Raw genomic sequence first — 15055 nt, forward strand, 5'->3', positions numbered from 1 at the left:
AAACATCAGGAAATCTTCAGGAAATCTTCAGGAAAACTTCATGAAAACTTCATGAAAACGTGACGAAAACGTGACGAAAACTAAACAAGACCAGACTCAGGAATCTTCTTGAGGCCGAGTGAACGAGTGATGACACCGGTGAGATGTCAGGGGTTCGGCACACGAGGGTTTTTTCCCCGTTGCCTGGAAAGAGCAAACATAACGTGTGATGTGGATGAAGAGCTGTGACCCAGTCTGAGCTCATGTGAAACTATTCTGAGGAGATGATGTTGCAAAAAGAATCAGAGGTTTTGTGAAAGTAGTTTGAGAAAAGAGTTTTGTGTTTAGAATTCTGAGAAAAGGAGGATTCAAAAATTGTGTTTTAACGATGAAAAACTATAAACATTGAATGGAATCTTTATTTCAAAAACTTTATATTTACATGGGGGGGGGGGGGGGTTTCTCCTAAAACCTTTTGCATGTTCACGACAGCTGAAGTTCACCACAGGTTCTCCTTCATGTTGGGGAGGGGAGGAGGAAATGAGGAGTGTTCAGCTGCAACATGAAACTTCACCAATAGATGTCACTAAATTCTTAACATGAAACACTAGAATTATAAATATATGATAGAAATATAATAAATCATGTGTCTGTTCCACTGATGCCTCACATTGAGGTCCGGGCACCTCTCTGGTAGTTGTTCCTCACTCTAGCGGAGGATGTTAATGAGGCCCAGTGAATAACGACGATAATTAAAGTTGGATTGATTGAATAATGAAGACGTGTTTCTGGAGCTTCAGCAGAAATAAAGTCAAGACAGAAGCATGAATGTAAAAATCAATGAGGTTTATTTGCAGTCACAATGCTTACACTATATGTAGCAGACATCCAAACAACTCAAACAGCTATTCACTCTATGGACCCAACACATTCACATCAGGGACACAAACCAAAAACTTAGGAACTCAAGAAACATCCATGAGTGCTGACATGTTAGAGATGAGCTAGTTGTCACAAACAGTTAGCAGCAACATCGTAGAGAGTAACACAAGTTGCTAATAGACTCCTCCTGCTTCTCTTTTTACACTGTTCCGACTCCTACCAAGGTTCAATGCAATTTACTTCAGGTATTTAAAAACTAACTGGATTCCTTCAACGAGCTCTGATGGACACGTGTTCTGAAAACCGGGGCCGACGGGAGATTTCCCTCCGTTATCACTGATAACATTACGATACTTTTCCCCAACGCGGTGGCACAGACCTTGGCTGTTTGAGCTCCATCACGAGCACCATGAGACGCCACATACACACCAGGCAACAGAGAACCACACACACACGCACGCACACACACACACACACACGACTCCACTGCAGGACCTAAGGAGGGGGGGGGGGGGCAGTCCCAAAACCCGGTCTGAGGAATCCAGAGTGTAAACAAAATGGTGGAAACTGCACCCAGCCTACCAGAGGGGAAAATGTAGCCGTGACCATGTTGCTTACACGTCGATCGTCGCAGGGAAACAAGCGAGCGTGTGAACGGGGACTGGAGCGACGCTGCAGGTCTCGTGTTCCGCTTTGATTCGAGGAGAAAGACGGGGGGGGGGGGGGGGGGGGGGACTAATAATCTGATGTGGAGTTTTTCCCTCATGATTGAGACGATCGATTGTTTTGACAATAAAATGTGAGAAACAAGATTCGTCTCTTTCCTGTGAATCAGCTGATCCTCACATCTGGAGACGATCGTTCTGAGACAACGAGCTGATGGTTGAAGTCTAATCCAGAAGTTTTCTCCTGATCGGATGTTTCAGTTAATGAGGTTGAAAACTTCCGGGAGAATTAAATCTTAATTGTTTTTCAGACAAAAGACTGAAGATGATCTGAAATTTAAAAAACTAATCACTTGAAACCTTTTGGATGATGTAAGAAATTTTCAGGTTGAAGATTCTCAGATTGAATATTTGCTGTAAACTGAATAAATTTAGAAATGTTGTTTATCTGAAACATTGAAGCTTCGATTCAGTAATTTCATCAAAATACATTTAGATTTTTGGACCTGAAGCCGCTCGTCGACTCTTCAGGTCAAACAAACACGATTATTATCGACAGTTTCAACCTTCAGCAGCTCGTCTCCGACAGAATCTCCTCAAACAAAAACGTTTCACGACTCAGACCGGACACGACCACGAGAATCAAACCTCGGTTGATGAAAAGCAGAACTGTCCCTTTAAATCCCGTCGCGCCTGCTGCCACGGGGTCATGTGACTATTTACATCACGCCAACGACGCCAGAGACTGAGGAAAATGTACAACGTGGACGCTCTGACTCTGTAGGTGTGTTTCTCTGCTTCCTCCGCATCGTGACACGCCCCCACCCCCCTCCTGCGGCGCCGTGGAAACCTCGCCCCCCCACGCAGACAGACAGTTGCCCTAACTCACTACACTGTAAAAAGCTCAATCACACGATTTTTGTTGTTGTTTTTTTTTATTTTTCCTCGACTCATCTTTGTGTTTTTAAATTCAATCATCATTATAAACATTGTTCAAAATGTTACGAAAAAAAATGTACACTTGGTTTTTTGAGTGTTTTTCTATACAAGGCAGGCAGAAGCGGATTATTACGTTTAACCGGCGTTCCTCACCTCGCCCCCGTCCTCACCTCCGTCCTCTGAGTGCTTCGACATGCGCCCCCTACGGTCGGGACAGCCGCAGCGTCAGACCGATGCAGACTGGCGTTAAAATAGATCTGTATATATTTATATATGCTTCTATCAAAAAGGGGGAGGAAGGGGTGAGGGGGAGTTACTCGCTGAATTTAATCAACGATCCCGTACGTTGTGAATCCGAGTGAAGAGACGATCCCCAGGCATCCGGGCCTGGGGGGGGGGGGGGGGACGCTGATGCAGAGAGGGGTGAGGAGGGGTGAGGGGGGTGGGCTCTGTCTGCGGCTGCGTTCTAAGACTCTGATGTGTGGAATGTCAGCTCATCATGTCGTTGCTGTTGACGCCGTACGTCGAGTTCTTCATGCTGTCGTTCACTTCCCTCCTGAACACCGACAGGTTCTGAGTAAACCTGCGCGCACACACACACACACACACGACATTAACATCTGCAGTGTTTCCATGGTAACAGATAACCAAAAATGAGTCTTAAAGTATTTCTCATCTCAGCAAACTCAAAAAATAAAAAGACTCATATCAATAAACCAGACTGTGGAATTTGAAATGAGGTCATGTGACGTACCTGTCTCGATTCTTGGTGAGGAGGTTTCTTTCTATTCCTTCCATCAAGTTCTCGAAACATAAGTGCATGGCCTGCTGCTTCTCCGGAGGCTGACTGTTGACGATGCTGTTCCTCAGGTCAGCGAAATACTGCAGGACACACACACACACACGTTACTACACACACACACACACACACGCACAGACGGATGATGGCGGCGTGTGTGAGGTTGTACCTTCTCGTTGAGCAGGATGAGGCCTAACAGAGGTCGGGACATGGACCACTGGTTCCGACAGTCCTCGAAGATGATGATGTTCAACACTGTGGACAACATCTGCACAACGAGCACCGGTGTCACACACTGAAGCTCCTTCACAATAAAAGCATGTTAATGCGGACTCTGGAGGAGGCGTGCTCTCACCTGTTGGATCATCTCCGGGTGCTGCTGCATGATGTGGAGGAAGCGATCGTCCGTTGCCATGGGAGCCGGACGCTTCTTTGTGGAGCGCGACAGCTGTTTGAACAAGTAGGTGACGATGTGGTCCAGACTGGAGCAGCAGCCCGTGCACACCATCGTATCTGAAACACACACACACACGTGTAACACCTGCCGTGACGTGCACACTCATTAAAATAAAGCCGGACCTGCCGGGGTCTCACCGAGCGCCGTGAGTCCCTCTGATATGGAGGACAGGATGTACATGACGACGTGAGGCTCCAGGCTGGCGATGAAGTTCATGTGGTCCTGCGTCAGCACCTCCAGCAGCGAGTAGAACGACTGGCTGAGCTTAGGGTAGTCCTGAGGGGGAGGAGTCAGGAGGAGTCATGTGATTAAAACCTTCTAGAACTTTTCCTGCAGCCGCCTGGTCCAGAAAATGTCAGCGAGGCGTTTCCTGCCACTAGGGGGCTGGCAGGAAAAGTCTGACAACGTCTGAGCAACTGACTCCACCTCCACGCTCTCATGTGTTTGTGGCGTGTGTTGATTAAATGTGTCGTTGACATGATGAACATAAACACGGTTGAACATACTAGTAAGTCACTGTGGGGGATGGACAGCAGTAGTTTGATGAACGTCTGCAGGGCGTTGTCCAGCGCGTCGTCGCCGTACAGACGGAAGACGCCGAAGTTAACGTAGTTTCCGCTGAGCACCGCCTTCAGCATGGCGAAGCACACGCTGACGCCCTTCAGCTTCACCCCGTACACCTGGTCCTTCGGGACCTCCCCCAACGTCAGGATACGATTTCCTGCGAAAAGACGATGGATCAGTTTGTTTTAGTTTATTCTGTAAAAAACGATCTGATGATTTCGGTTGTAAAGATGAAAAATATTTATTATATTTCAAGAGAATATTCAACTGATGTTTTATGATATAAATTAATTTTCCACAAAGATTCTCAAACATAAAATGTCAAGTAAACAAACGATGACAGACTGTGACGGTTCATCAAATGAAATAATTACTGGTTCTTTTGTCCTGATTCAGTCAGTTTTGTGATGAAAAATATAAAAACCAGAGGGAATAATAATTAATAACACTGTAATAAATGATCATATCAGAAGAATATATATTTTATACTTTAGAAAACTGAGTGAAATGAAAACTTCACTTTAAATACATTGGATTATTATTTGTTCCAGATTTTTGCAGAAGCATCAGCCACAAACCTCCAGTGGGGAAAAGGAACAAGTTGTTCCCCAGACACATGAATCATCTTTAAATCAGAGTCACAAAAACACTGAACTGATGAAAACTGAGGATTCATTCTTTGATAAATAATAATTAATAATAACGTGTGTGCAGTGAGGACTTTTATTTTGGTGAGCGTACCGTAGGTGGTGATCATCTTGCTGGTTTCTCTGAACAACAGGATTCCGTTTGGTGACGAGACGTCGAACTGAAGCCGCTGGGATCTAAGACGACAACAGATCAGACGAGTTATTGATCAGTTCTAGACTCGAGTGACTTCTGATTCTTGTTCAATCATCGTCCAACGACATCTTCTGAGCATCTTCACCTGTTGTGAACGAGTTCGGCCATGAGTTTGAGGACAGGCGTGGTGCATGCTGGGTCGTGGTACCAGAGCTCGATGGCTCGCTGTAAAATAGGCATGTAGGCTGGATATCTGCAGGTGAGGGTTAAGGACAAGTGTCACACACACACACACACACACACACACACACACACACACACACACACACACAGATGAATAATGAACATGTCTCAGCTGTGAGGATACATCCAGTCGAAGAGCATCATGAAGCTCGTCTTGGCGTTGAAGGCGAACGCGATGCCTCGCAGGTCTCGAACCAAACCCACCAGCGTCCTCTGCAGGAAACAGAAGAAGACGGTGGTTAGTGGTTTAGATGAAACCTTCAATCGATTGAGTGTGTGTGTGTGTGTGTGTGTGCGTGCGTGCGTCACCTTAGCTTCCTGCTCATTGAAGGTGTTGGTACTCAACATCTGAGCCACAGTTTCAAACGCAGCCGTCAAGGGCAACATGAACTGTTCGAACTGGTCCTCGTCTTCTCCTACAGACACATGCACAACAGTCAACTCGTGTTTTATCTGGTTGTTTATTCGCTGCAGCTTTAAAAGACTCATCGAGCTTCTAACTGTGACGAGACCTGAGCTCGGACTCGTCGTCACTTTCAAACACAACAAGCTGCTGTTTTAAAAGTGACATTATTTGAGTCCAGACGTTGTGAGGAGAGTGAACTGCATTTACCCAGATCCACCATTAGCAGGCGCCCCAGTGCAGTGTAGAAGGTGGTCCGACACCTCATGTCGCTCAGATTCGACTGGTTGTTCACTCCGAGGAAGGAGAAGTGTTCGCTCTGCCACACACACACACACACACACAGTTAATGATGATTACATTCAGAGTGAATGGATGCAGATGTGCTGACTGTGGTGAACTCACCGTGTGGTTGTTCAACATGAACTGAACCGCACTGAGCTTCACCAGCTTCCTCACGCTGCTGTACGTGCACAGGAGGTCAAGGAGAAAACACAGATCCAGAAACACACGAGAGTCTCCACTCTGACACATAAAACCCCGAGTGTGATGAAAGTGACACGAACACGAAGCAGCGATGTGATGAAATTCAAGATAAGATACAATAAAAATAAGTCCTGATCTTTCTGCCTGTTCTGGTTCTTACAGAACCTCATGATGTCATAGTGTAGCTGACCTTTAACCATCAGAACTAACAGCCGATAACGTTGATCCACAGCATTTTTGTGAGAATCAGCGACCGTCTACAAACAGACTGGAACGACACCGAGGTAAGAAACGCTTCACGACACACTAAAGCTTCGTAACGTTCCAGGTGTGGCTGAAGAGTCTGTTTCAGTGAAGGATATCCTAGTGAGAGGTCGTTTAGTAGCTGCAATGTCTTGGAGGTGATTGGTTCACACTGGCCCCAGTACTTCAAGTTTGTGATGCTGAAAGACACAAACACACAAACGGATGTTTTCTGATCAATCGTCAATACTTTATCTGTTTCTGGTCATTTGAAAACGTCTCAGTCTTTATCGGCTGCTGCAGTTTGCTCTGTTGTCATGGTGACTGTTTATCACATGACCCTGGTGAGGAACCAGAGCCATGTGAGGACGTGCACCAAGTGAAAAGTTAAAAAGAAGAAGATCCTTTTAATTATTTTCTATGTAATTTAAAATAAACTTTACTTTAGGTTCGAATTCAAGATGTCTGTCAAACTGAGACGTTATTGAAGCAGAGAACTGACTTGTAATACTCACATCTTCCCTATAAAGACGCTGAGTACCATCGTCTCGTCGTTCAAACCCAGAACTTCTGATAGTCGTCGATAAAGCTGCAGTGAAAAAACACAAACATATAATAATGTAAAAGGAAGAACATGTATGTGTGTAACATCCCACTGAGCTGTAAAGATGCTGTGAGGTTTCATCACCCGTCATAAATGACAACAGCAACAGTCAGACACAAGAATTCAATTAAAGACGCCCAATTAAAATGATTCACATCAGAGTAAATCTCAGCGCTCAAAGTTCCAACAACGAATTCCAACCATCAAGATGGATGAGGTGGGGATGATTTGAATTCTGAGGAGATCACTTGTACAAACATCGTGTTTTATTCATGTTGAAAACGAGACGAAGCAGACGAGGAGTTTTAGTGTCAGAGGAACAAAAGCAGAACCTGAGACGACGGATACTTGCTGAGTTACAGCTTCAGTTCCTACAACAGACACCAACTGTCACACTGATCCACCTCCTCAGCCAATCAGCAGCCACAAACTCTCAGAGTTTTATGTGAAGCTGTTCGGGTGAAACTGTCGACTTCTCAACACGTCCTGGATTTAAAGTGTGATGTCACCGAACCAGACGGACACATGTTCAGAACAAAGAGAACAGGAAGTCAGTCAGCGTGAAACCGGACGACTACACCACGTCTGAAAACACAACAGTACAACACACTGAGACTGAGCGACTCTAGAAAAATGCAGCCGCCAGCTCGAGCACACGTCAGCGCTCGGGACAAAAGACGTGGCCCCAAAGTGGCCCCCGTCTGACGGAGCGGACACGAGGGGTCACTGGGGGCGTGAGGCCAGCTCAGGGTTAATGCAACAGTGAGGCGACAGACGGCGACAGCAGCATCGTGGTGCGGTCAAAGCGGCGCTCACCTTTGATGATTTCTGCACCTGGTCCCCGATGTAGATCTTCCTGAACTGTTCGAAGAAGCTGAGCATGGCGAGCTCCAGCCTCTCGTTCCCTGCCTGCGCTAACCGGGAGTCGGTCAGATTCATCAGCTGCAGAACCCTGAGTTCAGAAGAAAGAGAGAGAAATCATGTTGCAGCTCATATTTCTGAATATAGAAAGATGAACTAAATATTTCAACTGTGAAAATGTTTTAGTTTTTGAGTTATGAAACTTTTTCTGGGGGCGCTACACGTTATCAACACGTTACCAACACGTTATCAACACGTTATCAACACGTTTGTCCCCACATGTAACAAAGCGTGATGTCATCAGGAGCGTACAACATGATGAGAAGATTCTAAAGGTTCTAAATATTATCAACAATCTCGGATTTAAACTCAACAACAACATGAGATTCTCAGATTTCTTACCGGCAGACTAACTCTCCGTCCATGGCGTCCTGCTCGTCTGTACTCGCAAACGACACCCGTCCGCCGATCACCGCCCCGATTATATAAACCAACCACGTTAACCGACCTGCACACAGAAGCAGAGGAACCGTTGGTCGGAGGGTTTCGATCCAAAACACCAGGATTCATTAACGATTGATTCACTGAGGATGAAGCCGCATCAACATCCTGTGTCCAACCTGGTTCACTGTAAAAAAGCTACAAGCTAATCAGGGAACGAGACGACGGTCACGTGTTTGCAGCACGTACCCTCCTGCACGGTGATGTCAGCGGCGCTGGAGTTGGTGGATTGCAGCAGCTCCTGGTAGGTCTGCGCCGCCTGGTCGAACAGCTGGACGAGCAGAGCGCACGTCTTCTCATACTCGCACCTCCCGATGGTGGACAACTGGTCCAGCTGCTGTTGGACGAGGCCGGCGTCATCGAGAGGATCCTCCAAACCGTCTCTGTGGAGCGAACGCATGTGGACACGAGGGTTAACCAGAGAAAGCGCCACAGAGCTGGTTCTTTGACATGACGCTGACTGTTACCTGAGGATGACGTGGACCGACTCCAGCCGCGATGTGATGTAGGCCTTGGTGACCTCGGGCGTGTACGTCTCCAGCAGATGAGGTTCGGTGGCTTTGACGTAGGGGACCGACGCTGCCAGACGCTGCCATAGACTCAACAGGTAGTGGACACTGTTGGGAGCAAACTCCCAGTGCTGCCACACGGACCAACAGGATTTTAATGTCATTCAAAATTATACATTTTATGTTTCTGCACTTTCAGGCCAAGTTAAGTTTGAGCTGCTGATGAATGAGATGAACGTTTTCAATCCAACCAGTCTCACCTGCAGACTAGTGACAGTGAAGTTTGCTATGAGTCGAATAACCTCAGGGTAGTTTTCTACTTTGACCAGTTCCCCCAGCTGGTAGTTACTCTTCAGCCTCGCCAGCAGACGACAGAACTCGTGGTAGTTGTTAGGATCCGGTAAACACTGAAACACAACATGTTCCACAGCGTCACACAAAGACTGAAGAAGACAAACCAGAGGAGGAGCGGTGCATGTGACCCAGGTGTGTTCCTCACCTGTGGGTTTGCTAATATCCTCTTTACTCCGTCGACCAAGTGTGAAAGGAACTTTGCTCGTTCTGCGTTGTTGAAGAGAGAGCGTCTGACGGAGGCGATTTGAACTAGACACGACAACACCTGCACACAGGAAGATTCACTGGTTATTCTGGATTAACACGTAAAAAACATCATTTCATCCAAACGTTACTGTGTCACTTACCAACGGAGAGAGGGATGGAGGGATGGAATGATATAAATTGAAAAAGAGCTGCAGGGTGGAGGAATCAAGAAACGCTGCAGGAGAGAAAGAAAACAGGAAGTTTTAGTACGAGTTCTGCACATGTTGATACTTCAACTTGTGTCAATGACATAAAAACACATGGACTGAGCCTGACGTCACTTATAATCACATATAATAAGATGCTCTCAGGAAAAGCTACCTGATCTCCAGGATGTGGGGATCTGTACAGTGCAGAGGTCGTCCGACGACTCGTCTGTGGAAGTTCCTATGAAGTCGTAGTTGAGGCAATTGTAGCTGAGTTTGAGCAGCTGCATCAGCAGACCGTGCTGAGACTCATCGTTCAAGTTCAGGTTCTTTCCAGACGCCTGGTGAAAACACAAAAGCTCAGCTCATCATCGGCTTCGGTCGGCGAGCAGAGGTTTGCTCCTCTCCCATCAGCAGGAAGCCGATTAAAACATTTCATCATCATCATCTCACTCTGAGCTCATTTCAGAAACTCCATTAAATTGTGATCCTTTGTTTATTGTGCTCCATCTGTGCGACTGTCACACGTGTCATAAACTGATGTTATCCTCAGCCGGTGGCTGCAGGTCGCCCTCTGTCAACAATTAAGCTCTGGAAGCTTTTCTGGGGGATTTTAAAAGTGAAAGCAGCTCAGCGTTACGTTGTTTACGTCGGCTGTGAAGTCGTTATTCTGTCGAGGCTTCAACTGAACGAAATACTGAGTCTGAATGATCATCACATGAAACCAAGGATTCTGTTCCTGTTATTGAACGAGCATGACACAGCAGATGTGACAAACACACATAAGTTTCTTGCAAGTGCACATTTGCAATTTGCAGGACAGCAGGAAGAGCCCACAGAGGGAGCTGCGTCTTTTGTTTAGATATTTGTTTGTGTACATGAATTTGTCATCATGGAAACACACTCCGTTCTCTCGGAATCGTCTCCGACACAGCGCAACAGATCCGGTGTCACGACGTTGTGATCGCACCTCGTCATGATTTCATTTCACTGCCTCTGTCTTGTGAAGCCTCAGAGATGAACGCACCTGTTTGAGGAGGTTACAGGACAGAGTGAAGATGTCGAAGAGGGACGAGTCTCTGAACGATGACGCGATCTTCCTGTGTTTAGTCAGAGGATGTGTCGTGTCAGCCTGCGGGGGGGGGGCAGACCACGTTAATGAAAAATCAGGGTTCGGTACATTTTCGTTAGATGAACCCCGCCCCCCAAAACAAGAGTACCTGATTGATCTCATTGGTCAGCTGGGACAGAATGGTCACCCCTATGATGCAGTGTTCAACACTGTCCTGTAAAGACACAGCAACAGCTCAACACAAACGTTCCTGCAGCTTTAGCGTCATGTGGTCGATTCCCGCTCTCACCTGTAGGAAGCGAGTCACATCAGCGATGACGTTCCTGAAGACGTAGTCATCTTTCTGACAGTCGAACCAGCCCAGCTTGGTGATTCTGGCGTACAGCTGGATCAGAGCCTGGGTCACAAATGCCGCTAACTTCGGCCGCGTGGCCAAATAATTCAGAACATAGTTCCCTGAACGACACAAAAACAGTAACAGCCGCTTAGTGAGGCAGGAACAGCGCACCCTAGTGGTTCTGCAGCAGATTACCTTGCATGTTATTTCATAAGTAAGCGAGTCTCCATGTTCCGAACTGAACAAACTCTGATCGTGAATAAACCGTGTGCAGTTTGAAGCGTCCGTGTGTTTTAAGGTGCGAGCGGCGGAGAGATACTCACGTATGTCGATGCGTTGCTCCAGGGGCAGAGGGTTGCTCGTCCGAGAAACTAATTTAGACAAACATGTGGCCGCGAGCAGCTGAGAGTACGACGACTGTGACGAGAGATAAACATCAGAACATGACACGTTAAATCATTTCAATACTGGACCGAACAAAACCTGCGGCCGCTGACACAAAACGAATTCCTCCAGTGAAACACAAAAGATATTTAAAGTGGATGTTGATGATGAATATTTCATCACTACTCCAGAAATAAAATGGTGACGGACGATGGACAGACTCATTATTACCCCCCACACATTGCATGCTGGGAGAATAAAAAAATATGCAATAATAATTTAGTAATATAATATTCACTGTGACTGAGTAATTCTACTGCTGACTGAATACTTTTACATATATTTGCTTCATAATACTTAAAAGCTTCTGCTGCAAAATACTGAAAGTTTTTTTATTGTCACAGGTGATGGACAGGTGATGGACAGGTGAAGGACAGGTGACGGACAGGTAATAGACAGGTAATAGACAGGTAATGGACAGGTAATGGACAGGTGATGGACAGGTAGTAGACAGGTGACGGACAGGTGAAGGACAGGTGAAGGACAGGTAATAGACAGGTAATAGACAGGTGATGGACAGGTAATAGACAGGTGAAGGACAGGTAATAGACAGGTGATGGACAGGTGATGGACAGGTGATGGACAGGTAATAGACAGGTAATAGACAGGTGATGGACAGGTAATAGACAGGTAATAGACAGGTGATGGACAGGTGAAGGACAGGTGAAGGACAGGTGATGGACAGGTGAAGGACAGGTGATGGACAGGTGAAGGACGGAGCCTACTCACGCTGCCTCTCTCCAGCAGCAGCTGACACTTGCTGAGACAGTCGGGGCTGTTGGTGAACTCGACCAGAGCTTTCTCTGCTTGGAGCCGGACGGCGGAGTCGGTCGTCTCGTACAGCTGCTTACACAGGATCTCCAGCTGGGCAAGGCCCTAGATACAGAGGGGACGACAGGAGACAGCGGACTTATCAGCAAGAGACAGACAAGAAAGTCCAATGTCATCAGTGTATAACAAGAGACGCACAGAACATCATGTTCTAGTCACTAAAACAGAAAAACGAGTGCAATCATTTCATCCACAGGTTCGAGGAGCAGTGGTGAGGAGGCAACAGAGAATCGAAGCACATCTGATCATTTATATCATATATATTTTCATTTTGATTTATTTCGTTGTTTCTTTTGAGCAGAAATACTAAACTTATTTTTTTCATTAGCACCGTCTCCTCTTCAAACATCATCTTTATCTTTGTTTACCTGCCTTCGCTGTTTCCTCACTTAAAATAGATGAGATCCACACGTTTCATCACTTCCTGTTTATATTGTCCTGCTCTGTGTGAGTGAGTGGAGTTAGATTTTCTCACTTAATAATCAAACAGAAACACATGTTTACTCCCATTCATTCATGTGGTACCCAGGAAAATGCTTAGTCATGCTCCGTCACAGCGAGATGCCAGTTACTTATGAATAAATTCAAACTGGCGGGGCCGCCAGGTTAGAGGAGGAGATTAGCGGAGGAGGTGGTGGGAGCTGTGGAGTCTGGATTGTTAAGATCTGTGATGTGTTCACTGTCTACATCAGAGTCAGGAGTTTGGAGAACAGCGCGTGAAGCTCTGCTGGTCTCAGATAAGAGCTCAGCACCAAACCCTGTTGGTCTGCACACGAGCAGAGCAACTCCGAACCCGTGACTTCACGATCACTATACATGACAGACACTGACATCACAACACGTTAGACACATGTCAGCACATGGGACGTCTGATTGGTTTCTTCTGATGCTTTCACAGGAATCAGCTTCAGTGTAAATATTTTACATAAAAAATACGTTTGTTTACTTCATTCAAGTTCTAGATATTTGGTTTTTTTGTTTTCTTTCTACGTAGTTACTTAGTTGATAAATAATAATAATAATAATAAATGTCTTCCTCTCTAATATCACACAGCGTGTTGTGGAAAAAGTCATTATATTGTAAGATTATATATCAACTCATTCATTTGTAAACTTTTTTACTCCCTAATATTTGTACCTGCATCATGTTAAAACCTCTCGCTGTCTCACGTCTGAACTCATCGCTAACTAACGTGTGAAGCAGTAAACTGGCGTCTTCATCAGAGATGGTTTTCCAGCTTCCTGCTCACGCCAGGTTACAGATATCTGGATTGAAACAGACGCAGCTTCACGCTGTAGATAGAAACTACACAAACGTCATGACCCAGATTATACCCGCTGTCCACGATGGATATTAAATATAAACCTGTGGGAGACCACAAACTGATTTCTAATATTTTTCTCACGAGAACAGCATCACAGCATCAAACAGATCACATTCATTATTCATAGATATTTTCATTTATATATATATAACTGGTCATTTTGTCTCATGACAGCCTGGTCGAGTCTTTATCTTCTTTTAAATCACATTCAACATGTTAACACATGAGTTTTCACTGAGCTTCAGGTCTGAACCTTCGTTATGGAAGCTTTACTTTGTCTGTGGGGGGGTAACTGTTACTGGAGAACTTGGGCCACTCAAATAAAATGAGATTGATTGATATGATTTTTCGTCTTTCACAGAAAAACCTCATGTGACGAACTTGACAGAGCTGCTGGGGCCTCAGCGTGTGGGGACGTAAAGTGTGGACGGATTAATGAAGGAAATAAAAGGGGAAACACATCCAGACTGTTCAGGGATGATTCCTCAGACAGATGTGGATCTTCTGTTCGGAGAATAATAAAAACTGTGTTGGACTCTACATCTGGAAGAGCTTCCTCCTCCAGAGCCCCATGGAGGCTGCAGCTGACACCGACCTGCTGCATGAGCATCTACTCGGCTTGTGTGGGGGGGAGACGTGGAGCTACAGACCCCCCGAGCTCCACATGCAACAACAACACGGCTACACCTCCATGCTTCCTGCTCCTCATCATGGAGGAGGCACGTTACTTAACATCGTGGAGGAGGACGCGGTCTCCTCTGCTCCTTCTCCCTCCGCGTTATCCCAGACATGTGTTGGAGCAGCTAGCTCCGGGCTGCTAGCTGAACACAGCAGCACCGCTCGGTCCACGCACACAAACGAGCCCCCCCCCGGTGCACCACCGGCTCCGTGTCCGCCGCCAGCTCCGGCAGCCGCGGGCACGGAGCCCGGGTCACGGACCGGCGCTCCGACAAACCGGACCGTGTTTTCAAACGGGCTCGGGCGGGAGAAGTGGACGTCTGTGCTAACGTTAGCCTAGCTAGCTAACGACCCGCCGCCGCTCGCTGAGCAGAACAACATGTTGTTCCGAGGGTGAACGAGTCACACGGAGAATCCGCCCGTGACGGTTCGACACCGGGCGGCTCTCCGAGGTCCAGCGGGGCGCCACACGGATCAGCCCCGGGTCGTTAGCCTGACAGCTAACCGCCTCTCCTTTATTGTTTACTTCACTCACATACGGCGCTAACTCGCTCCGTTAGCCCGCTGCCGGGGAGCCTTCCTCCGGCACACGCGCCGGGAACACCGCCGGCTCTGCCCCGTCGGCTCCGGGGCTCCTGACCCCCTTCGCCAGCCTGGTTTCAGCCGGTGTGCTCGCAGCTAGCTCCGGCTAACCCAGCCTCCAG

The 15055-nt window shown here is 46.8% G+C and overlaps 1 protein-coding gene across 1 annotated transcript in view; it reads right to left on the reverse strand.

Moving 5' to 3' along the window:
• Positions 1-810: 810 nt before the first annotated feature.
• The window catches only part of xpo7 (exportin 7), a 14710-nt gene continuing 465 nt past the window's right edge, over positions 811-15055 (reverse strand). Inside the window, exons 2-28 of the mRNA XM_069513407.1 lie at positions 12247-12393; positions 11397-11490; positions 11026-11192; positions 10885-10950; positions 10692-10796; positions 9840-10005; positions 9620-9693; positions 9418-9537; positions 9179-9325; positions 8877-9049; positions 8599-8792; positions 8311-8416; positions 7864-7999; positions 6959-7032; positions 6563-6643; positions 6120-6183; positions 5925-6033; positions 5621-5727; positions 5436-5524; positions 5214-5321; positions 5027-5109; positions 4228-4442; positions 3859-3997; positions 3620-3777; positions 3434-3532; positions 3220-3347; positions 811-3048 (exon numbers count right to left, since the gene is read on the reverse strand). Coding sequence (XP_069369508.1) covers positions 2955-3048; positions 3220-3347; positions 3434-3532; positions 3620-3777; positions 3859-3997; positions 4228-4442; positions 5027-5109; positions 5214-5321; positions 5436-5524; positions 5621-5727; positions 5925-6033; positions 6120-6183; positions 6563-6643; positions 6959-7032; positions 7864-7999; positions 8311-8416; positions 8599-8792; positions 8877-9049; positions 9179-9325; positions 9418-9537; positions 9620-9693; positions 9840-10005; positions 10692-10796; positions 10885-10950; positions 11026-11192; positions 11397-11490; positions 12247-12393 — 3243 coding nt within the window. The 3' untranslated portion in view covers positions 811-2954. The remainder of the gene's footprint in view (positions 3049-3219; positions 3348-3433; positions 3533-3619; positions 3778-3858; positions 3998-4227; positions 4443-5026; positions 5110-5213; positions 5322-5435; positions 5525-5620; positions 5728-5924; positions 6034-6119; positions 6184-6562; positions 6644-6958; positions 7033-7863; positions 8000-8310; positions 8417-8598; positions 8793-8876; positions 9050-9178; positions 9326-9417; positions 9538-9619; positions 9694-9839; positions 10006-10691; positions 10797-10884; positions 10951-11025; positions 11193-11396; positions 11491-12246; positions 12394-15055) is intronic.

Source organism: Paralichthys olivaceus, chromosome 18 (assembly GCF_024713975.1).
Source record: "Paralichthys olivaceus isolate ysfri-2021 chromosome 18, ASM2471397v2, whole genome shotgun sequence".
Classification (NCBI taxonomy): Eukaryota; Metazoa; Chordata; class Actinopteri; order Pleuronectiformes; family Paralichthyidae; genus Paralichthys; species Paralichthys olivaceus.